This window comes from Hypomesus nipponensis, chromosome 4 (genome assembly GCF_054491055.1).
Source record: "Hypomesus nipponensis isolate SF chromosome 4, ASM5449105v1, whole genome shotgun sequence".
Lineage (NCBI taxonomy): Eukaryota > Metazoa > Chordata > Actinopteri > Osmeriformes > Osmeridae > Hypomesus > Hypomesus nipponensis.
In genome coordinates, this window is record NC_140364.1 from 5,912,223 (window position 1) to 5,936,269 (window position 24,047).

General features: G+C 44.7%; 1 protein-coding gene across 1 annotated transcript; it reads left to right on the plus strand.

The window, feature by feature from the left end:
• The first annotated feature begins 5,159 nt into the window (after positions 1-5,159).
• Positions 5,160-16,975, plus strand: LOC146295203 (immunoglobulin superfamily DCC subclass member 3-like). The gene is made up of 12 exons (XM_084695959.1): positions 5,160-5,163; positions 5,390-5,695; positions 7,170-7,314; positions 7,503-7,633; positions 7,800-7,937; positions 8,459-8,617; positions 13,723-13,888; positions 14,253-14,503; positions 14,642-14,806; positions 15,269-15,457; positions 16,478-16,588; positions 16,842-16,975. Exons 1-12 carry the CDS (start codon positions 5,160-5,162, stop codon positions 16,973-16,975), a joined length of 1,899 nt encoding a protein of 632 aa, XP_084552085.1.
• The last annotated feature ends 7,072 nt before the right edge of the window (positions 16,976-24,047 follow it).

Below are 24,047 nucleotides of genomic sequence, written 5' to 3' on the forward strand. Positions count from 1 at the left end.
GGGATTACTTTACTTTTAACTGTATAGAAACAATACTCTCAAAAATCTATGTAAGCCCTAAGAAAGGGTTGATTTCTAATTACCAATTCTTTCTAAGAACAGGATAGTGAAACACATTCAATACAGTTGATTGGTGACGCACATGCTCACCAGCACACACAGTGCTTCCGGTGTCTTTAGGTTTTGTCGATCAAGGCCTATTACATCATCAGTCATGTTATGGATGTTTATCTATAGACCAAGCCAATACCAGTGGATTGAGCACCTGAATATGAACTGCTTGTTGTACGACCTCAGTGCAGCATGTCTTATATTTTAATTAATACCGCACTCTTCCCTACCAATGATCAGGTAACCTTTACAGACAATCTTAAATGAACTTAAATGAAAGCTTCTTTCTCATAGCTCCTCATGTAATTCAATCCCGTAAATTGACAACCATTCATGGGGATGTATGCATGTACCTGTGGCGATGCCTTTGAATACAAGGAACAACATTTATTGTGTCTTTGTGGCCTTGAAACCAATTATGCAGATTGAGACTTGGTGCCAAATATAGGCTCCTCCTTTACAAAAAAGTTTAACTAACATGAGGTTCCTGAGTGGGCTAAACTGTTTGTCATCAGTGATCATGCAGTACTGTTTGAAGGCATAGCCTGATATATACATCTAGGAACAGCGGGGTTTATTTATTTCTAAGTTAGTAATGTAACACCTGCATACGTAGCTTTGTTCCACCCTAGTCCTCGGATGTCATATCTCACACCCACACACCACTATCTCCAGCACTGCAGTTTAGAACTTCATCTAGCACCCCCTGTCCCACTTATAACCCAAGAAGAGTGCAGATCAGAACATTGTGTCTTAAGTGGCCTCCCTCTGCCCCACAATGCATCTGTTTCTTCAATAAAGTACCTTTAACAGGAGAGTGTCCCTTCTGCTAGCCAGCACCCATGTGATTAAAAATTGGAGGGCTATCGTGGAGGTCTGTGTCTCATCACATTGGAGATTATGGCTTATTGATCCAAAGGGGAGGTGGGCAACATTTTTAGGCCAGGACGTTTTCAATATCTGTGTTGACCATCCAAAAGCCAAACCATCCAATCTACAAATGCAGATGGGAATCCTGTCCCTAAGGGACCATCCAAACTCACGTCCATCCAAGCAGATATGGTCAATATTGGAAAAAGACAGGATGGTGATACAATGTCCGAAGCCTTTTTAGCTCTAAATTTAAAGTTAAATGTGAATCTCATTATTGAGATGGTGGACCAACAAATTGGTTTAAGTGGGCGTATAGGCGACTGCTCATTACAATCAAATATATTGCCACAATTAGCCATGTTAGCTTTGTCCCTGAGTCATAGCCCCACTAAAGAGAGGGAGGGGACATGAATATGGCACATGTCTTTGGCACAAGCCATCGGAAACAAAGTGTTGTTTACGTGACTTTGAACTTGGCATAGGCCAGCTAATGACAATCCAAGGTTCAAACAAAAGAAGCAGGGCCCCCCTCCTACCCGCTACAATAGCATGTTTGTCTAGCGAGCTAAAAAGGAGGTGGCTGCCTCAGAGCTAGAGAGAGTTTAACTTCCATTAGTGAGACAAAAGAGCTAGCCCCAGGGCACTGATTTTCACGCCGCCCCGCGAATCCCATTTTTCAACCCAGCTCCTCCAAGTTTCTCCCTGGTTCCTCCCCCTAGCTCCGTATTCATCCATTGTTTACCCTGCCACCCCCTGCCGCTGTAACAGATATAATAGAGAACAGGGGAAGGAGAGGGGAGGAATTTCTGAGCTGCCTTAATGTATACACAGACTACTTTTAGATTGCTTCAAGTACAAAAACGAACTTCTTTTTTTTTGGAAGGATAGAGTTCCATTGATGTCTTTTCCCTCTTCATGAGTAAAAAGAAGTCACAATAGTTTCACTCCCTGACAACCCTTCTGAGAAACACCTCTTCCATTGTTTTACAAGACATTGGTAAATGTTAATATGTATGAAAAGTGTGCAAGGCTTTGCCCTACCCTGCATTGTGGAGCTCACTCAACTTGGATTTAATCATTAGATGTAAAATATGGATCATGAGCATGAGTCCTGTCTAATTCAGGACACATATCTGATTCTAACTCTCAGTCTTTGTCAGCTGCCAACCAAACAAATATAGAGAGAGGGGGAGAGACAGAAAAATGCAACACAATCAATGAAGGGATCTGCCGATGTTTGCCTTAGAATGGGTCCCCAGGACCCTCCTTCCCTCTCTCTTGTTTGGGGGGTAGGTGTAAGAGCCCCGGCCGTCACAATAGGCTGTGAAGTTCAGGGGCAGCAGACTAGGGGATGAGAGGGCCTGGCTGAGGAACAGGGACAGGGACAGGGGGGGTGGGGTGGGGGTGGACTTGGTGGCTGGACACAAGCTGCTCGCTCCAACCCCAGCACACCTCCCTGATCTATCCACTCTCCACCAACTCTCTCATGACCCCCAAGGATCTGGGGTCACAGCTACCAAAGTGGGACCTTTATGCAAATCTGGACAGGGCACCCCCCCCCCCCCAATCTCCTTTCAGACCCTCAATCTCATTCCATATAGGATCACCCCCCGAAATGTTAATATGTAATCAACATACAAGGACACTTCCAAGTGTCCAAGGGAGAACACATAAACTAACTTCAAAGACTTGCTAATCTAGTATCTTTTTGCCTTGTCACTATAGCTCCCATTCCTTACCCATGAGAATGGAGATAGTGTTTCGATCTCAGAAGCTGTCCACGTATATAGATTAGGCACCATGTGAATGCGTGCATTTGGATACAAAAGATGCCTTTATCAATCTCTTTGTCAGTGCCTCAAAACGCAATTGCAATAGTTAATTCAGACAGGCCATTGAGATGCATATTGTTGTCATGGCTATTTGTTGCCTTGCTTTGGTTTAGGAAGCCCAGTTTGATTAGCTTGGTCTCAGATTGACTTGAACATGATCACACTGATTACGAAGTCCAGCAAGACACCTGGGCCTGTACATTATAAGATATATCATACCAGTGTTCTGTATAAGATATTGTATTTGTGTGAGTGATCTTACTAATTGACATAACATATTCCTATTTAAATTGTTTAAACGATGGTGGTGTTACTCCCTATAATCTGTTATTGACTTGCTTGGAAATACAAGGCTGTTCATAAGCTAGTTATATACACCACCTAGAACACTGTCTGAACAGATCGTTTATTTTTATTATAGGAGGCCTTGCAGTAAATCATTGAGTGGTACTAGTTGTTACTTCTGGCTCTTATCAAAAATATATATTCTAGCCATGCCCCATCAAACTGTCAATAAATGTTCCAGATACCAATAACATCCAAGTGCACATGTATGGCATAACCTGCTATATGAACACTGACTTTTTACTGCTTAAGCCTTCCACATCCCCTCCCCCACATACATTTCATTTATTGGTATGGCTCCCAATTGCCTCTAAGGCCTGGCAACGACGACCGTGGCCATAGTGTGTGACGCAAATCCCCCCTTGGGACCTCTGAATTTCATTTGCACTCCTAAGGGTGCAGAAGAGAGGATGGGTGTGGGGCGCTGTATTAGATCTACACACACAGCTGATCTCTGCTGCATCTGCTGGGTGGGATTGGGCTCATTGTCAGGAGTGCAGATGCTGGACCATGTGACGTGTGAAAGGGATGGGTCCAGGCCAGGGGAGGGATATGGGAGGCCTTCTGCCTTTGCAGGTTGTGGGAAAGGTCCCCGGCTGCATTTATACATGTGTGATTTGGACATGCCTGTCACTTAGATGACAATGCAAGATCTCTTGTCATAACATCTTATTTTCTGTGAATTTGCAGCCATGATACACAAGCATCAGGTGATTAGACTTATATATTATCTGTTTCTTATATATATTCAAGAGTGAAGTAGACTTCACTATGAATAATTGTTGGATAGTAATAACTTAACTAAGTTATCACATGGTGAAAGCAATTCTACTGGTCCATTAAAATGGAAAAGGTATATTGGTGGACAATCCTTCAATTTCTAAACTTTCCCAATATCTAATGTAGTGGTCACCAGGGATCTGTGAGCCTCAGTGAAAACAGAAAAAGGAAAGAATTTAGGTCAAGGGCACGAATCACAGGATGTGGGTCCAGGCCTTCACCAGGGTGCTGGGTGTTAGATGAGATTGGGGGGGGGGTGTTCTAAGCTGGAGAGAAAGGATGGAGGAGGCTGCAGTTCAGATAACTGATGCTGAGTTCTCAAATGAACTTGATGGAGGCTCGCATCATGCAAGTTCAAGAGCTGGATCCTGTTGTGGGGCTTTTGTGGACGTGATAGCCGTCTCTCACCTCCCCCACAACAGCTGCAGGAGATAAGTGGCCATTTCATTTTTGGCCCAGGTCAAAGCAGGACAGGAAAGTTCACTGCCAATCTGGTGTGTCCCCCGCACCCTCCCCCTCCTTAAAAAAGCTGAAGAAAATGGGAAAGACCAGAGTTTTTCTGGGGTCAACATCGAGAGGGGACAGGGGGTGAGGATTGAGCGGTCCGGTGGCATGGGAAAGTCACCTCCGGGCTGGGAGAGAATGGGAGGCTGGGGGAGGGCGGGGAGGGGGGATGCATAAGTGGGGGGCAGATGGCCCCCCTACGAGGGGGGTTGGTGGCTGATAGGAGGAGGGCGGACTGGAAATAAGTGTCGTCACAGCGGCATTGTCGTCGGCCAACGCCGGTTCAAAAGAAGCCCTCCTAACTTGACCTCCTGTGACCCTCGCTAGTCCTCTGTCGCTGGCTCCCCCATTGTTCCTGCCCTCTTTGGCTGGATGACTCCCCGGTATTTGGACCCCATTGTGGCTTTTTTTTCCTTAAGTTTAAAGTGTTGAACTGAGCCATCAATCAGTTAGCCTATGTTAGTCACCTCTACAACACTTTTGGGGGGACTGAAAAAGTGTGGCCCTCGGAGCGTCTAGCTGTGCTTAATGTCCTCCCTCAGCTCCCCTCCTGTGCTGCTGCTGTGTCCAACATCTCTAGTTGTAAACATTAAAGAGGTCTAGTCAGTGGTGCTATTTTCGTGTTTGAGGCGCGCAGAGTTTAGACACCATTCACGGCAGCCACAGTGCCACAGCCAAACAAATGAGAGCTAGAGAGAAACCCTAGAAATCTCCATGGGTCTGAGTCAATGCAAACCTACAATAGCGCCCTACTGTGAATGTACCTGTAGAGAGTGACTAGGATAGTCGCTACAGGTTATGCCAAACATAAAAAAGTAGGCACATCAAAATAACATGCACATTGTCCGTAACAGTTACAGCGCTTTCATAAAGTAACATTTACGCACAACGCAAAAGGACACCAGCCAATTTCCAGCTGTAACCACGTGTGGTCTTCTCTCCAGCTGTGTGTGGGGCTTCAGAGCTGGCGTTTCTCCTGGAGCCCAGTGACGTCATCGCGGTACGAGACCGGCCGCTGATGCTGGACTGCCAGGTGGAAGGCGACGGGCCCATCTCGGTCACGTGGCGCAGGAACGGTGCGCCCGTGGTCACAGGGCAGCGTGTGCGGGTGCTGCCCAACGGGACCCTCTTCATCCAGAGCTTCCTGAAGCGACGGGATGCCAACGAGACGGACTCTGGAGAGTACGACTGTGCTGCCCAGAACCGCTTTGGCATGCTGGTCAGCCGCAAGGCTCGAGTCCAGCTGGCATGTGAGTATGTCCCTGTGACTCGTGTTCACCTGTCTGGACGGTCTTAGAGACAGAGTTTGAAGTTGACTCATAGAGGAGAGTAAGAACTACAGTTTTCAACTGTTAACAAACAACACTGATCATGTTCCTTGTGTCTGACTATTACAACTATATGAGCAGTGCTACTCCTTCATAAAATACTTTTTTTGTTTGATTCAACTCGTAAAAAAACATTTGATACATGGTGTATTTGCAGATCCTACAGGGTAAATGAGGTGTGCCTTATAATCATTCGCAATAAATGTTCAAACAATATTGTACAGTTCAATTGGACAGATTGAACTGAACAACACAACCAATGTCTTAGGCAACGCCCTCTTAAAAGGTTTAAAGGACAGTGTAAGCAAACACTTTACTAGGTCCTCCCACTCCCTTGAGAATACAAGACTACAGTAATTTCCCTCGACATCATTTATGTGTCCCAGCTTTACACAGAAGTCATAAAGAGAAGAAAGGCAGAGTAATGGCTTTTGCCAGCCTCTATAGAGCATCACCACATGTGGTCCCTGCTCTGTCAAACCCTCCTACAGTTACTGTTATAAATGACACTCCTCCCAGTGAACACCTTCTTGGCATACCTGGCAACCCAAGACCCCCCCAGACCCTTTCATCTTTTGTGTCTCCTTGAAGGAATGGACTCCCCACTCAGTGGACACACATGTGTGCGCACACTGACGGATGTAACATACGTATCTTAAAAAATGCATTCCTTACGTTTGATTAATTTCGTACACTATTTTATCCAAGCCGAAAGGAAACTTCTTAAGGTATTGTAGATGTAAATCTGTAAAATCAACACTATTTCTCTGTCTCTCTCTCTCTCTCTCTCTGTCTCTCTCTCTCTCTGTGTTTCTCTGTCACACACACACACACACACACACACAAACACAGAAAAGACAATACACAGGGTAGGCTCATTGACCAAGTGTACGACCTTCTCTTCACCCTCTCCCCCCATGTCCCCTTTCCTCGACCCAATTAAACCAGGGGGTTATGGGTAATCCAGCAGAATTATGGCTGTCACGAGATTGCCGTTCCCTCAAAGCTGTAGGTTGCCATGGTGATGTTCTCCCATTTGCAGACGCCCACCCCTCAATACACACCCCCTTATTGATCAAGGCACTGGCCAGGTTATTAGGGATGTTGTGGTCCAGTGTATTCTTCATCCAGGATTGATATTGATAATTGTCACTGCTCAGTGACAGTGGGGATTACATTAACATGTACCAAGTCATTTATATGTGTACTGTCAATATATTGTAAGAAACCCAGTAAAATGTACAGATCAAAAGTTGGGAGACTATGAACGAGGAAGATAAGAAACCGTGAAGGGCAGCAGATGGTGACAAAACCGCACAAACCTCGGAAAGGAGGTGAAACCATTGCTCAGATTGTGCAACGTTGTGTTTGGTGACTGTATCCTTCCTCCCCTCAGCTCTGCCTAAGTTCCACACACACCCAGAGTCCATGTCTGTGGACGAGGGTGGAGTGGCTCGCTTCCAGTGCCAGGTCAACGGTGTCCCTGAGGCCGGCATCACCTGGGAGAGGGACAGGACCCTGCTGAGCACGTCCGACAACAGGTACACACACTAGCCCCTTTCAGACAAAACACCCGACACCATGCCAGCTTTGCTTGTTGACACTGAACCAAACGAAGACATAAAGCCACCCCTTGTGTGCTTTGAGATAGCATGCCGGAATTCCGGAAATCATCCAGACAAGCACTCACACTTCATGTCCACTCACACCTGTGTGTGTGTCTGTCCAGGTACACTCTCCTCCCCATGGGGATACTGCAGATCACGGGAGTGAGGAGGATAGACGCCGGGGTGTATCGCTGCATGGCCTCCAACATTGCCAACACACGCAACAGCCACGAGGCCACTCTAAATGTGACAGGTGAGTGAACTCATGCACAATCACACTCTATCCTGTATAGGCTATTTCAAGAGTATCCGAAATAATGAGCGAATGTACTGTGATGTTATGTAGTCGATTGAAGGTGGTTGTGTGGTAAAGGAGCCTACTGATGTTTCAGATGTTTTTCCTCATCCCTTTTTTACAGGCGGGGCTTCCCGGATCTACAAGGAGCCTGCCATCCTGTCTGGCCCTCAGAACCTCACCCTTACGGTTCACCAGACGGCCATCTTGGAGTGTATCGCCACGGGAAACCCCAGACCCATTGTGTCCTGGAGTAGGCTGGGTAGGATAGTTCTCCCACTGCAGGAGGAGATCATTTGGCTCTGACAATCTGACCTACCAACCAAACCTGTTAACATCCAAGTCATCAAACCCCAGTGTTGTAACTGCGTTCAGTTTTAACACATTTTTTTCCGTGTGCCCCCCCCCCCCTCTCTCTCTCTCTCTCTCTCTCTCTCTCTCTCTCTCTCTCTCTCTCTCTCTCTCTCTGTCTCTCTGTCTCTCTGTCTCTGTCTCTGTCTCTGTCTCTGTCTCTGTCTCTGTCTCTCTGTCTCTGTCTCTGTCTCTCTCTCTCTCTCTCTCTCTCTCTCTCTCTCTCTCTCTCTCTCTCTCTCTCTCTCTCTCTCTCTCTCTCTCTCTCTCTCTCTCTCTCTCTCTCTCTCTCTGTCTCTCTGCTGTCACTCTGCTGTCTCTCTGCTGTCTCTCTGTCTCTCTGTCTCTCTCTCTCTCTCTCTCTCTCTCTCTCTCTCTATGTCTCTCTCTCTCTCTCTCTCTCTCTGTCTCTCTCTCTCTCCCTCCCTCCAGACGGGCGCTCCATCGGGGTGGAGGGCATCCAGGTGCTGGGCACGGGCAACCTGATGATCTCAGACGTGTCCCTGCAGCACTCTGGGGTGTACGTGTGTGCTGCCAATCGCCCGGGCACCAGGATGAGGCGTACCGCTCTGGGCAGACTGGTGGTGCAAGGTAAGAGCGCCAAACGCACATTTTTGCCTCTTCCGACAAGTCGCAAACATTTGGGTCAAGTCAATATGTCCTTACAGTAATAAACAACAAATATTGTACAGTGCTCTAAAGACCGCCTGTAGAAGATGTGATCTGGTACACAGAATGGATGTACAAGTGCCATTTGTTCTGAATGGCCATACTTTGTCTTCTCTTCTGCAGTACTGGGATCTGTACTAGGGTCAGATATGTACAGTGGCTTTAATGGACCTGCATGTTAACAAAATGGCAAGGGTGAAGAGTTTAAGGAGGCCGGAACAGTGACCATAAAGTGGGGTGGTTGTGGCAGAGGTTTACGGTCAAGATTTGGACTGTTTTGAGGTCCGGTCTGCCCGATCACATGAACCTGAATTGGATTTGACCATGAGAAGGAAAGGAAAGAGATGGGATGGGGGGAAGTCAATAGCCAAGCTCCACCCAATCCCCTCACCTTTGTCCCCCTCTGAGCTTTGGGGAGCTTCTCCAGGGAACACCATTGGTCAGACTGGGACCCCCTTCCTCCCATTTTATAATCAAGCATTGACACTGGTGTCCAGCTGGACCTGTATGTGTATATGTTTATGTGTGTGTGGGAGAGAGAGAGCTAGAGAGACAGAGAGACAGAGAGGGAGGGGAAGAGGGGGGTTAGGTGGGGTTGACAAGGCCTATCCATCACTCTCCAACTGTCCATACGCTCACCCTCCTCATATTTCTCACTGTCATTACCCTCATTTTAATTGGCTGTCCTAAGGGCTACTCATTACAAGGGGAGCCTGTAAGGATTACACACCTCCCTCGATGGGAGGAACCTATGACAGGAGAAAAACAACATCAGATAGGGTTACGCTTAAAACACCATAATGTGTTTGCCTCTGGATCAGTGCCACTAAACATGTAATTGATATGTGACCCTTTTATGAACATACATACTTTCCTGTGCTGCGCTTTAATGGCTCAGCCAGTCAAACATCATTGCTGTTTGCTAAATGGATGAATCTTGAAAGGATGACAGATGATGGATGGTCCAAGGTAGATGGGACATCACTAACACATTTACTTACTCATACATATTTCTTACTTTAACCATTCAATCTGGTTTAGACATCATCTCTAGAAACCCAGCACCTGAACATTACGCTGACAAGCCGGAACCTATCCAAAGACAATCTATGCAGCTACCCTCACCTCCATATCCCTTTACCCTCCATATCACAAGTAAATCATTCTAATTTGTGCCCAGCTGTTCAGTCCATCCCTCCCTCCATCCATCCCTCCCTCCATCCATCCATCCATCCATCCATCCTTGTTGTGTCAGGCTCTTTGACCTGATCAATCAATACTTCCTCCTATCATTCTTTCTCCAGTGGATAGGCAATACTCCTGGTGTTAAGATGGGGAGGAGGGGATGTTTAATGTATTCATTAATGTATTGATTAATTTTCTCTTATTTGGGCTAAGGGAACAGAACAAAGGTTGCGGCGGTGAGATTTTCTAACATAAAACGGCCCTGGGTCACTCCCAATGTCAAATAGAAGATTATAAGAGTAGCCATCGATCTTTACCTAAAATCTGTTTTGTAGTTTTGCCTCATCAATGAACACGAGACACCTCTCACAGATTTGTTTTCATCCTATAACCACCATCATCATCAGCTTTGTAATGTTAAGTTATTCATAATAATATCCCAGTGCAGTGCATACACATTTAGAAATATCCTGCCTGAGAACAGGATAAGTTGTGTCATATTCATAAGTATGAGAAACATGATCTGAGGGAAAATCATGGCAGGACTTGACCAAAACTCCAGCCAAAATCAAAGTCCCTTCTGTGCAAGTTGAGAAAACGTTCTCCCACATGCATGTAGTCAATCAGTCAGTCTGTCTTCAGCGCTGTGGCGTGTGTGAGTATGTGTCTGTCTGTATAAGTAGGTGAAGCTTACAGGGGCTACAGAGGTCTGCTCTTTCTCACCGTCTCTCCCTTCTGCTCCTGAAACGCACGGTCATGGTCATGATGAGGACTGACGACAGGACAGATGCAAGGCCAGGCTAATGAACAATGGAGGAGTAAGACTAAGGGAGGAAGAGGAGTAAGGATGGGGAGAGGTAGAGGGTCAATGTTGAGGGTGAGGGGGGATGAGGGGGAGTGAGGGAGGACCTTTCTTGTTTGACTCCTCACCTCTGACCTTGGACCGGGCTGAGGGCATCCCTAGGAACGGTCGAAGCGTGGGCGGAGGGAGAGGCGGGTCCGAGGCACAGACAGACGGAGGAAAAGGGGGGGGGGGAGAAAGGAAGCTTGGATTCTGGATGAGGAGGAGAGGAGGGAGGAGTTGAGGTGATTGATGGTTCCTCGGGGGAAGGAGGGGGACGGGACCCACCCCGCTGCAGCTTCCCCCCCCCCATTGTAGCTGCAGTGGTTTTGAGGGGATAGGGAAGGATTGGAGGAGGAGGGGGAGCAGTTGTCCTCGTCACAGCTGGTGGTCAGGGTGACAAGGGACAGAGTTCAGGGGTACACCGAGAAGAGGGGGGACACACAAGGAGTGAAGGGTTATTGTGTGACGGCTGCACTTTATGAATGGTGCACTGGTCCCATGCACTTCCTTGTCTGGGTCTTTTTCTTGTTTCTTTGAAAAAATGTTCTATCAACAAAATCTTTGGAGATCAGTTAAACCACAGAGGAGCTTTTAACATGTAGACCCCACAGTTGGAAGACCACTGATGAGTGTCTTTCTTACTGCATCATTTCGCGTAAGGACTGTCCGGAAATATGGAGGATACATGAACATACAGATTCTAAATCTGTTGGCCCAGGAAAACATAGATGAAACATTTACAAATCAGATTTCCCAGCTCTATTGATATTGTCAACCATCTGTCAATGATAATCCGAACAATATCATAACTCAAGTTCCCACTCCACCGCCAAGACCAGAAAACAAAGGAGCTATCATCATGAGGGATGACCCTTTACCGAAGCTCAAGGTCGGGCGAGAGACCCTGCAATACGAACAACTGATCAATACACAGTATGGATTGGTCTGATGAATGAGCCTATGAGGTATCGGATGGTTCAGATCTCAGCTGTTGGAGAGACAGTTGATCAGTTGAGAGGGTGGACAGCAACCCTAGCCCTTATGTTGTCTTGATTGGTTGTTTGCCTCTGTTGCCCTGGCGACATGCTACAGCTCAGAGATATTAAGGGGAGAAGCTTTTTCGCTATTATACTTCCTCATTGAGCTCTAATTGGTGCTTGGCATTCAGTAAGGCTTCAGTTGGTTAAATTGCCACACTTAAGCCTAAATTACAAAATATTTCAATATTCACCATGCTATGCCCTTTGTGACAGTATCCTCATTCATTTATTAATATTAATGTGACCATAGTCTAACAATCAATGCTGATATGGTTATGTAAGAGCAAGTGGAGCACCATGCTTCACAACTCTATAACATGAAATGTAGGTAGACAATTACAGCTATTTTTGGTTTGGATTGTTTAGATTGTTTACTTTTGAACTTGTTTAATGGGGGTATAAGGATTATTCTTGCATCCAAATACTGTTCTGTGAGATTCATGGTATGATGATATGGTTTATCCAGATTGAATCCAGTATCGCTCGTGCCAGCTTCTGTACTGAACATCACAGTGTGGTGTACTGTGAGCTGTGAGCTGTACTGTGAGAGGATACCAAATGCAATCTGGGAGCCACTGAAGCCCCCCTAACTAGAGATGTGATGGAGAGAGGAAGAACTTGTGGACCCTGTCCTTCCAGATAGAGGTTCTCCTCAACAACTCACTCACAGAATGCTTGATCAGGATCAGAAATGAGGCGCAAAGAACACCAAAAGGGGGACTGTTTAAAGTCTCCCAACTTGTTTGTAGTCCTACTGAGTTTAGGAGAAGGACCCACACGCACTCCCGACTATATTTAAAGTTCTACTCCCCTCACATAACCCCCCTTCTGTCCAACTCAAGGTCTAATTTATTCTCCACCAGACCCCCCACATAAAGAATATCACCTTGTACTTGAACCAAATGACACATGTTATTCACTCAATACAGTTTTTTTGTCTCTGAGGTACTCAGATTATTACCACAACTAAACAACAACTACCTGAACATTTTTCTTTTAGCAAATGAACCATGCTGTACTTTTGATAATAATATTAACCATTTCTAAAATCAACCTCCCATTTCTCTTCAACAAAGACAAAAAGACATATATGGACACCATTTTTTATCCAAGCTTTTATATATCTGAGAAATCTATATTTGTGTGTGTCTAGCTTAAATAAATTGGGAGCCCATCACTGGGAAAGCAGTTTGGGGAATACAAAAATCCATCCCTCTATTGATTAATATCCCTCTATTGAAATGGGTGTCCCTCTGACCCTTGACCCCACACACACCCGGCAGATCCCCCCCTACCTCACTCACACACACTCTCCCATGGAACCCCTCTTCTCTCTTCCCATACACAATGTCATTGGATAGGCCAAGGTCTGGGGGGGGGGGGTGTTTGTGTCAATAGGTCAATGAGATGCTTTGTGGGGGAGACCAGGGCCAGGACTGGATGAAGGGGTTTTCCTATACCCCGACACATACGTATATATATCTATATGCAAGTCCTTTGTTGGAACTATTGAGCTGGATGTCAGGCAGATCTGTGAACCCTTCATCTGTCCTGGGGTAGTGGGGCATAAGAGGAGAGGGGTGGGGCAGGAGGGGGCAGGGAACGGCTGAATCGGGGTGAAAGAACTGATGGTCGAAGGGTTGGGTAGGCTACACATAGCAGGGGCTTCTCTTTATTGAATTAATCCACAAGGGTGGTCATTTCATTTCTTACTATGTGTAAAGCATCTTTGGGTCTCATGAAAGGTGCTATATACATTTACGTTATTGTTGTTATTATTGTGATTCTTTTTAATTAAGGTCTTGTTTATTCTCTTGACTTTTTCCTTGCTCATTCTATACATCTTTTCTTCAAGGCTGCTTAAAATGTCATTTTATCTGGATCCTCTGTTCTTCATCAATGTTTTTTTATCTTACCATCATTTGCTTATCTTCCGTGTTTCTTCAAATCCCCTCCAGCTCCCCCGGAGTTCCTGCAGTGGCCGCAGTCTGTCTCTAAACCAGCAGGGGGCAGTGCCGTGTTTACCTGTGTGGCCCAGGGGGTGCCTGAACCTCACTTAATCTGGCTGAAGAATGGCAAGATTCTAATGCCTGGTGACAACGTCAAACTCACCAACAATAACAGGTACCACCATGCCAAAATATTTTCCTGCAGTGGACTTGGTGTACATTCCTAGACAGATCACCCAGCTATAATTGTTGACCAGCAGTCATTCTGTTTGACCACAGGGTGGCAGTATGATGTTTTCCTTTTTCTTTGTTTACAACGCTGACAATGATATCCATACAGGTTCTTCTATTTTCTTTAAGTTAGATGTTTGTTGACATTGGTCAGTGTTGTACTTCTGATGACATGTAATTTCACCCCCCAAAAAAGTAAAGCCTTATCCAAACTGTAAAATCGAAGCATGTTCAGCAGTACAAGTGAATACAATGTCACTGCAACGACTTGGTGTCCGTCTAAATCTTATTCCGAATTCCCTCCCTAGCACGCTCGCTGTAACCCGCATCACCTCAGAAGATGAAGCCATCTACCAGTGCATCGCTGAGAACAGCGCCGGTACCAACCAAGCCAGTGCCCGCTTGGCCATGTCACTGGCTAAAGACCTGCCGGACTCGCCTCAGGGCCTGAGCGCTACCGCCCTCTCCAACACCGCCCTGCAGCTTGCCTGGACCCAACCACCCATAGAGGTCACCGATGGCATCATCGGCTACGTGCTCCACATCCGCAAGATTGGCGGTGAGAGCCTTAACATGATTTATTCGCACTAAATGGAGAAATGTTTTTTTTTTTGAGACACAGTCTGCTTGTGATACTGGCTAAACTCTCTGCAAATTCCTCAACTTGATGATAATGACAGTTTTTCTCCTCCCTCAGAGCCAGACAGCAGAGAGCTGCAGGAAGCCGTCAGTAAAACCACCTTCCAACACGACTTTACTACCCTAGACCCAGGCACCACTTATTCTGTCTACCTCAAGGCCTATTCTCCACTCGGCGCCAGCAAGCAATCCAGCACTGTTGTTGCCACAACACTAGGGGGTGGTAAGTTACCACAAATGTAATTCTAGTCACGTACCTTTACCAAGAAAGCTTTTTTGTGATGGAACATGTGAGGGTTGTTCATGGTCACCGTAAAATAGATTTTTATTGTGCTGTAGCCCGGACTTTGAGGATATTTATTCTAGTTTCTGGTTATGATGGCCTTTTTCATATATCTCTTCGTCATTCTCTTATTTCTTGTATTGGTTCAATTTATTTAGTCATTTAACACATACAGCCTCCCCTGGACCTTTGTCACAATCACTCAGTCTTAAAAAGCTGTCCGTTGAGTTGGATCATCAGTCCATCCCATCCCTCTTTCTCATTTTCCTTTACCTCCGTTCATCATTTTGTCTGATCAACCGTTTAGTACTCATCTCGACACTCTCCCGCCCCCCTCCTCAACTTCCACCCGCTCTCTCGCCATTGGATGTTCTAACCTCTCTTTATTTGCATTTCCCACAGTGCCCACTCCCCCTACCTTCTTCACCAAGGTGATGAACTCCACTTCAGTGCAAGTGCTGTGGGAGCTCCCCAGTAAGGCTGGCAGGGCAGAGGGCTTCAGGCTGTCTTACCGCAGGGTTCCCCACGCTGACTTTCAGGGACCAATTCACTTGCCTTGCCACATCAATGCCCACACCATCTCCCACCTTGGTGAGTGTGTGTGTGTTCTGTAGGTAATGTGCACAATGTGTGTCAACAGTCGTATTTGTGCATTGTGTGTGTGTGTGTGCGCATTTGTTTGTGTTGGTGTGCATGTTTACTTCAGTGTATTTGCTTTACCTTTATGGGTAAAGTTGATCAAAGGGGTTGTTGTTGTCATCTGAAAATACCGGGAGAAATGTCTGTACACCTCATTCTTGATCTTACCACTGCTTATCCACCTCTATGCCTTGTGACTGACTAGTAGTCTATTCACAAAACCACCTGTTATCCCTGGAAGGTCTTCCCTAGAAGTCTATCTGTCATACAGTTCAGTGGTTCTGGGTTCTGTCAAAGAAGTCTGAATGGATAAGTCCCAAAAATAGATTTTTATAATTGTAGCCTGTGGCCTCAGATGGGTTTAAAGGTTGTACTGGTGCACTGAATGACAATTACCCCATCATTTTCTGATTGGATGGCATTAGATATAATGACAAACTCACATGGCTGGTCATGGCATTATTTCCCTGAAGCACACGTATGTGAAAAAGAGGGCCTTTAATATTTGATTTGACTTTTTCATGTTATCAGCAAATTTGACAACATCATGAGGTGTCTGTGAAATGCAATAATGGACTAAATCCTCCAAAGGGAAAACGATTGGTTTCCAAGCAGCCAGCAGTTTATTGAACTTACAGTTTGAGGTGCAGCCTGGCCATCCATATGTCTAATAGATAAATGAGCTGTAGGGCATAAAGAGAAACATAAATGCCAGAGAAAGATAGATCAATTGGTTGAAAAGATGGAAAGCTGTGAATTGACGTATGGGGGAGTGAACACCAGAGAAAAAGAATGAAAAATGACATGCTAGGAACTTGAATCTTTTCTGAACACCAGGTCGATAACTTTGCTTCTTTACCACGAGCCAACATCATTGACACAATGTTACACACCACACAGGCCAGAACAGCTCAAAGGGAATTTCCAGAATCTCAAAGGTTACTGAATGACAATGTGTCCCTGCTCTTACAGATGCTGGTGCCGTGTATGAAGTCAAACTGGTGGCTTACAATGGAAATGGCGAGAGTGACTGCTCCAAGAGACTGGTGTCACTGGGAGGAGACGGCACCAGTGCCAGAAACAGTGGTGAGTTCACTCTCCCACTACACCTGTCCATCCACTGTAAGACTGGCAACCCTACAGACAATAAACCTCTCCAACACATGCCACATGGGGTTTTCCTTCCACCACACCCCCCCCCCCCCCTCCATTCTGCGCATCTCTTTGGTATCTGGATATGTGTCCGGAGACTGCATCCTCCTGAAATGTGCCTTCATGTGTGAGTGATGTATGGCCTGAGAGTATGCCCAGGGCCTCACCCTTCCTGCCCCTCCAGCAGGTGGAGACCCGCCCTGTAACTGCAGGGACGGCGAGGGCTCCCTGGGCAGCATCGTGATCGGCGTCCACATTGGCATGGCCTGCATCATCTTCTGCGTCCTCTTCCTCATGTTCGGATACCGTCGCAGGTAAACGCCCGTTCCGTCGCATCGCTTTCTCATTGCACTTTACACCCGTCCGTGTCTTCGCGGTCGGGCGAAGGGGGTCATCCTTGAATAACCGTCGAGTTCAGAGAATATACAGTGTATGTTGTGAATTTGTAGGCTTCGTGTTGATGCATGTTGACATTTTATGGAACGTCTCTTTAGTCTGTTCTGCAGTAAAGGGACTCAGGACAGCTGGTCTGTGCCCAGGGGGGATGACAGGGGACATGTGGGCCACAACGGTGTTCCCAAGGAGGGCATCACTCGCCCCAGGCAAGACATTGAATTAGTGCCTCCGGTAAGAATGGGTCAACTCTGTTAGCTTCCTACTAAGCAAAACATCAATAAGCAGTTACAAGTGATTGATCAATCCTTCCATCACTCCTGTGTATCCAATGTAAATACATAATTCACTTATTCAATATAAGGTGGGCCATATGATAGGGGACACATACAGATTCACCTTAAAAGTCCCTCAGGGTTGTGTTCAATCAAAACCTGTCTGGGATTTTGGGATTGCTAAAGCTCTTTTTTTGGAAGACCCTTACATTTGTGTTCTTAACAAAAACACAGACACACTTAGCAGTAAGAAACCTAAGTAAAACCTAAATGAATGTCACCAGCATCATCTGCTGGTGAAGAAAAATATGAACTGATGAATGTTATTTCCTGTCTCCCACAGAGTGGTGACTCAACCTCACCAGCCTGTCCGGCCCAGTGCCAGGTTCGCATTGAGCAGCCCTCTTCAGGCCTGCCTGGCACAGGCACTGGCTAATATTGGCCAATAAACCCCCTCACCCCCAACCCCCTCCCACCTAATGGTTTGCCCCTCACTGGTTCCTCCACTTCACCTGCCCAACCAAAGCCCCCATCCCTCCTCTCTTCCCTTCCTGAAATACCGGGAGTCAGACACAAACTCCCTCAACCACCCCCACCCCCACCCCTGAAGAACCCTGCTACTAACAAACAGAGTATGCATCATAGCCTTGTCCAAACCATTCAGCATTTATTATGAATGTCCATTGAGCGTGAGCCCTAGAACCTAGAGGCCCGATGCCCCCATGCTCATCATTCAAACCCTTCCCTCCGGCCCTTTCTCTTTGCCTTCTAAAAACCAAAGCTCAAACACCTTTATGTTCTGTGCACAGGCGTGTGTGAATGCAGAATGTTAGCCTTGTGAAACGATGAAGATCCCTTCAGATTCTGTTTGAAATGTAAAAAACATTCAAAAAGACAGCAGCAGTGGATCGCAGGGGGAGTTCCTTCGAGAACCAAAATGTTGTCATCCACCGCCTCCCCCGGGTGACAGCACAGACGCTGCACTGAGCCTGCAAGGCCCCAGTTGATGCCAAAAACAGTCAACTAATCGGGCCTTTCAGGTTCTCAACATTTAGTATAGATACTCAAATCTATTGCACTAATGGGGACAAAAATATTCCTCTGAGAAACACCAAATCCTACCCTAGGAAATCGGTTTCTCTGTGTTTGCCTATGATCATCCTTAGACCTGCAGTACAAACAGAATGAATGAAACAAAGCCTTTGCTAATAGCCTTATGGAGGTGCGAGTCGATTGAATTGATTGTTCTTATCACCGTATTAGCCTGGAGACAGGAGGAGCTGGAGGAACCGTGAGGACAGCCGTCCCCTTCATCCCTCACCCCTCACCCCCCCGCCGCCTCCCCATACTCACCCAAAAGCACTCCAACCAAAAGTCCTATACCTCCAAAGACAGCTACCTCATGAAGTGACATGAATGTCCAGAGCCATAGATGAGGCCGGTTAGCCTGCAGATGCTGCTCACATAAGCCTACCTCAACCAAAAAAAGAGACCCATATACCATTGATACCCTTCTACATCTCCCCACCCCCCAACCCCACCTATCACTCTATGTGCCAATGCCAGTGTCCTGTGCCGGTCGTCACCGACGCCAGCGCTCAGGGTGCCCACCTGGACGACTGCCATGGAGAGTGTAACCATGGCAGTGCCTGAACGTCACTAAACCTCACCCCGTCCTGCCCACACTTGCCTTAGCTCAACGTGGCCCCCGTACTTCTGTCCCAAGCACAAGGCCGGTCCTTTCCGGAGCCTGTCTACACCTGAAGCAGCCCTGCAGCGAAGACGGAGAGTCCGGATGATGGGAGGCTTTTCCATTCACGGCCTTTAACGATCTCCTCCTTTTTGGCTGCAGGGGTTTTCCTCCCTCATCTGATGCACGACAAGGCTAGGATTTGTCATGTTTGTGTTTCCTGGGAAGAGGAAGATGTTTGGAGCACTGCCATGTCTCAAGTCTGTTAATTGATGTTTGACCTGACCGGCATACTTGCTCCACAACGACACTTGCCTGTCTTGTCTATCCAGAGCCAGGTGTGAAGAAGGGGGTACATCCAAAATAAGTCCATCTCCAAAGAAGTATTTGTGTGTTGGAAGGCACTAAATGGAAAAACACGGACCTTAAAGAATGCACGTCTGATACCTGGTTCCGTTCGCTGGGTGAAGACCTATGTTCTGGCGTTTTCTGTTGAGTCCTTCCAGGAAAACAAGAAGTTGTTGCCCACGCGAGATATACAATTGGATGCTTGTTTTGTCTGCGCAAAGTCGACGGCATTTAAACCATTCCATCCCAAGCCAAATAGGTGACTGTTCTAGGCCATGCTTATTGGTCCACTCTCCAGATGCCAAATCGGTTGCCATGGGAACTTGCAGGTGTTTTGAGCTGACGGCTGACATGGCACTGGTTTTCCACTGTAGAACACCTCATCAGCCTATCCAAAAACGTTTTTGTATAAAAACCAAGCTGAATTATATCCAAAGATGTAAACATTTTAATGGTATTCTTTGTTTAACTTCATAACATTCTTTTAAGAGATAAACTACGCCATTGTTTAAGTTGAAGTTGTTCCTGTTTTAAGGGGTTGCCAGTATAAAAAGTGCTTTAACTGACACTAAGCCAAAAACCTTTTGTTTTAATTACCAATGTATAAATGATATAGAGCATGTCCTTTTCTTGGGAACTTGTTCTAGGTCTGCCCCTTTAAACATGGAACTGTCACATTTTGTTGAATAACCTTTTACTTTTAAAGAGTAACCAAATGAAAATGGGATATATTTTCATGGAGATTTTCTATGTCGGTACACTAAGGTACAATAGCTTTCTCTTTTTATTAGCAGAATTGAAATAGTTAAATGACTAGCTATTGTGTGATGAATGATGAATGATTATGTGACCAAATAACGCTTTAATATTTTAACATTCATAGTCTTTACATTTGATGATACTTTCTCGAGACTAAAGCACAGTAGCATGCAGGTGTATGTACATATGTATGTGTTCTGTGATTAGTTGACAGTTTGTGAACCTTGAGGGCAATAGCTGCTAATAGAAACCAATTCAAATAACTTACAAGACAGCACACAATAATTTTCTGATATAGGTCTGACCAAAGAAAGCGGATATTTGTTTGTGGACTATGTATCAGACAAACTTTTGTTAAGCTTTTTTGACCGTTTTGTTTGCTACATACTGTGACTACATCACTACTGAAGTCTTTACCAGGATGTTGAACTTGGTGCCAAAGAAGTAGTGTTAGTTGATTCACAGTACCTCTAACTTTATCAAGAAAAATAACCAAAATGTAAGGTTTCTTGTAAGAACTACTTGTCTTCAAGGTTGACCATGAACCCTTAATGATTGTTAAAGGTTTCCTCAAAACAGAGCAGTATAAAAGTCTGACTGACTGTTTCTCCCATCCCTTTTTCTTACAGTATGTTGTAAGTGAAAGATGTAACGCAAATATGATGCCAAAAAGTGATGGGATCTTTCTTTTTACATTTTCGATTTAGAGTTGCTTAGCGCTAAATACAAACATGTGTTGGTTCTTTTTGTAGAACTGAAATTTTCTTTCTCCTTTTTTTACTCAACATTTGTTCATCCTGCTATGTACAGGAAATGTTGCCCAAACCAAGACATTATGTTTTTGAAGACTATTATTGATATTATTATTGCTGTTTATCCACAACCCCATTTGTTTTGTAGAAGTTTAAGGATGATGTGAAAATGTTTGTTAGATAAACAAAGGCATGGTGGTCTTGGACACACAAGGTGGAGTTATGGTTTAAAAAATAGTTTGATGTTAAGATATTCAAAGTTACGTTGTACAGCATAAAACTTTTTCGAGGCCCTAACTCAACCCTGAGCCCAAGAAGCCCACCAAATAGAAAACAAATTAAAAGATTTTTAGTGTGCTAGAATCTGATTGCTATGACCAATGAGATGAAACAATGCTTTAATATGTGATTTCTGTCTTTACATAACCGATTCACTGTTTTACATATCATATGAAACTGAAAATCTAAAGCTTTAACCAGTTGAGAAACCAGGATTTATTGTTGTCTTGGCCCTCCAAAAAACGAGAGAGAGAGTAAGATTGACATGTCATCTGCAGTCAGAGACCAAGCTGTTTTATTCAAACTGAAAGTGTTCATGACTTGATTGGGTAGATTCTGTTAAATTCTCAATGAAATTTTTCAGTAAATTTTTTCCAGAAATGTTCAACTCAAATTGGATATTAATTAAGGAAATCAGTGAGTTTTGCCACTCGACATGGACATATTTATTTATTTATTTGACACAAAGTTCCACAAATGAATGGAAGAATGTATTCACTGTGATTGATTTCAAGAACAGGTGAAGCTGGGAGGACAACTCTGATTTTAACCCAACCCACAAACCAAATAAATTAAATAGACTTTGCTCTACTAATGTATATTCTGGTCAGGCAACATAGTAGCAGTGATCTTAGAGTCTTCCAGCCATAGGGCAGATCAATAAACAGTCGTCACATCAATATTGGACTATTGTCGCTGGTTCAGTCAGATCATACAGGTTTGCCTATGGTTCCACGTATCCATTGGAATGAGAATCTGCCAATGTTCTACTTAATTGCTTAAACATTATTTTAAACTTTCATTTGGATGAAAAACAATCCTTGGTCTATTAATTGTGATTGCATTCAGTATTTTTTTTTCAAGGCTGTTTTTAATATGACTCTCTTATCTTTCTACTCTGTTCTACATACTCACACTCCAATGCGCCTAAACCAAATAAAACAAAGACATTTTACTTGAGCCATTTGTATTGTTTGTCATTTCCATCAAAATTGCAAATGCGGTTAAATTTAACCTACCTTATCTTAGCAGTCTGATCATATAGCCATAGACAGATTTGCCTTTTTATTTACCTTTTTCTCAAATTAAACTTTACTTTGAATATTTCTAAAAGACTTGCTGACTGGCTATATGTTGTACCAATGGTTAAGCTTATTGGGCAATATCATATTTATCCAAATGTCTCCTTCAACTATGTGTGGGTTTACAGACTGTGAAAACGTGCAATTAGTTCATCCAACTAGAGTAATCAAAGAAAAGTTACTTAGACCACCCTCATCCCATTAGCCATACTTCGTCACACATATTTAACTCAAATGTAACCTTTCCCTTCTCAATAAATATATTTTTATGGCTATTGTATAGCCTATGTATCATTTTAAATTGAAACGTAACGTTTTGTACTTCCATTTAGGCCACTCAGGTTTGGCAAACTGTTGAAATTGTTCCAATCAGTGCAGGACACCAGGCACAATGCCAAGTGAAGCGGGATCATGGCCGTTGCTACATCAGGCTGGTGGAGAGCCGACCACTCATCAATTACCGTCGCAACACAACTGCCGAGTCAGCAGGAGTGAGCACACGGTAGAGGTGAACTCAAGGCAGGAACTGTTACTCAATTTATATCTTAAAGGAATCAATCAAAAAGGAATGTTAAGTTTAACGCATCAACAATAGCATGCTGCACTACGGTGACAATTAAGATTTTGAACTTTTTATTTAATATTGGGAGTTTTGGGAAAAATCTTGTCACATTGTTACATGCTTTCAGGTTAGCTTCCTGACTTTATGATTAATTATCTCCAAGGAAGAAAATTGCAATGGTCATACATTAGTCAAATATATATTTACTAACACAACCTTTATTGTAAATCTTTTAAGTGGTATAATGTAGAATGGAGACAATTGAACCAGGGTGAATGATTATAGGTGACTGTAGCACAATCGTACATTGGATGAATTGATGTTGCAGTTTCAGTGTTGTAATTGGGACACCAGTCACGTTAACTTCATTTCCATAAACTCTTTCCTCTAAGTGCATACAAAATCATTTAAGTTTAGATGTCTGTGTTCATTGATTAGATTAGATGAAGCAGATTAACAGCCTGGCTGTAGTCCACAATTTCGTTCTAAACTGTGTATTAGTACACTAGTTACCATGGATCTCTTGGCCTCCTGCCATCTTGGCATCTCCTGCCAATGACTCGTCACCAACTCAGACAAAACCCAACCAAAACTGACTTAAACAACACAACCAAGCAAACCACCCACCTCAAAAAACTAGCACAGTCAACACAGGGGACGCTGATCTCTTGTGTATTCAATGTTGTTTTCCATCCTCTACTAATCTAAGATGATCTCTGCCACTTGTTGACAAAGCTACTTTCCTCTCGCTCACTCAATTCATTCCCAAAGTGTAATAGTCTTTGTGAGGGAAGTAAAAAATACCTTCCCTCTAACTTGACAATGTGCATCTTCCCTTTCAGCCTTGCTTCTGGTAGTCAACTCTTTTTCTTTCCCCTTAGACCTCCTCTCGCCCTTCCTCCTTAAGGAGGGTCAGCTCCTACAGGAAGATTTTCTTCATGGGCCCCTTGCCCAGATCAGATCTGGACAATGTTGTCCCGCAATAATGCTGTTTTCCTTGGTCATCAGTGGCAATAGCTTTACATGGCTGTTAGTGGCTATGGAAAAGTTAGGTCCAGGACAGATTAAAACTTGAGTGAAAACATTGGTGAAAACACAGTTGGGGTGACAGTAATGGGGGAGAGGAACGAGTCACTCAGGAAAACTCTCTGGAAGGCTTGTTTAAAGACCTACAAATCGAGACATGAAGCAATTGTAAAAGGTTGTTTGCATGCATGCATCACTTAACTGAATGCCCCATACATATTCAT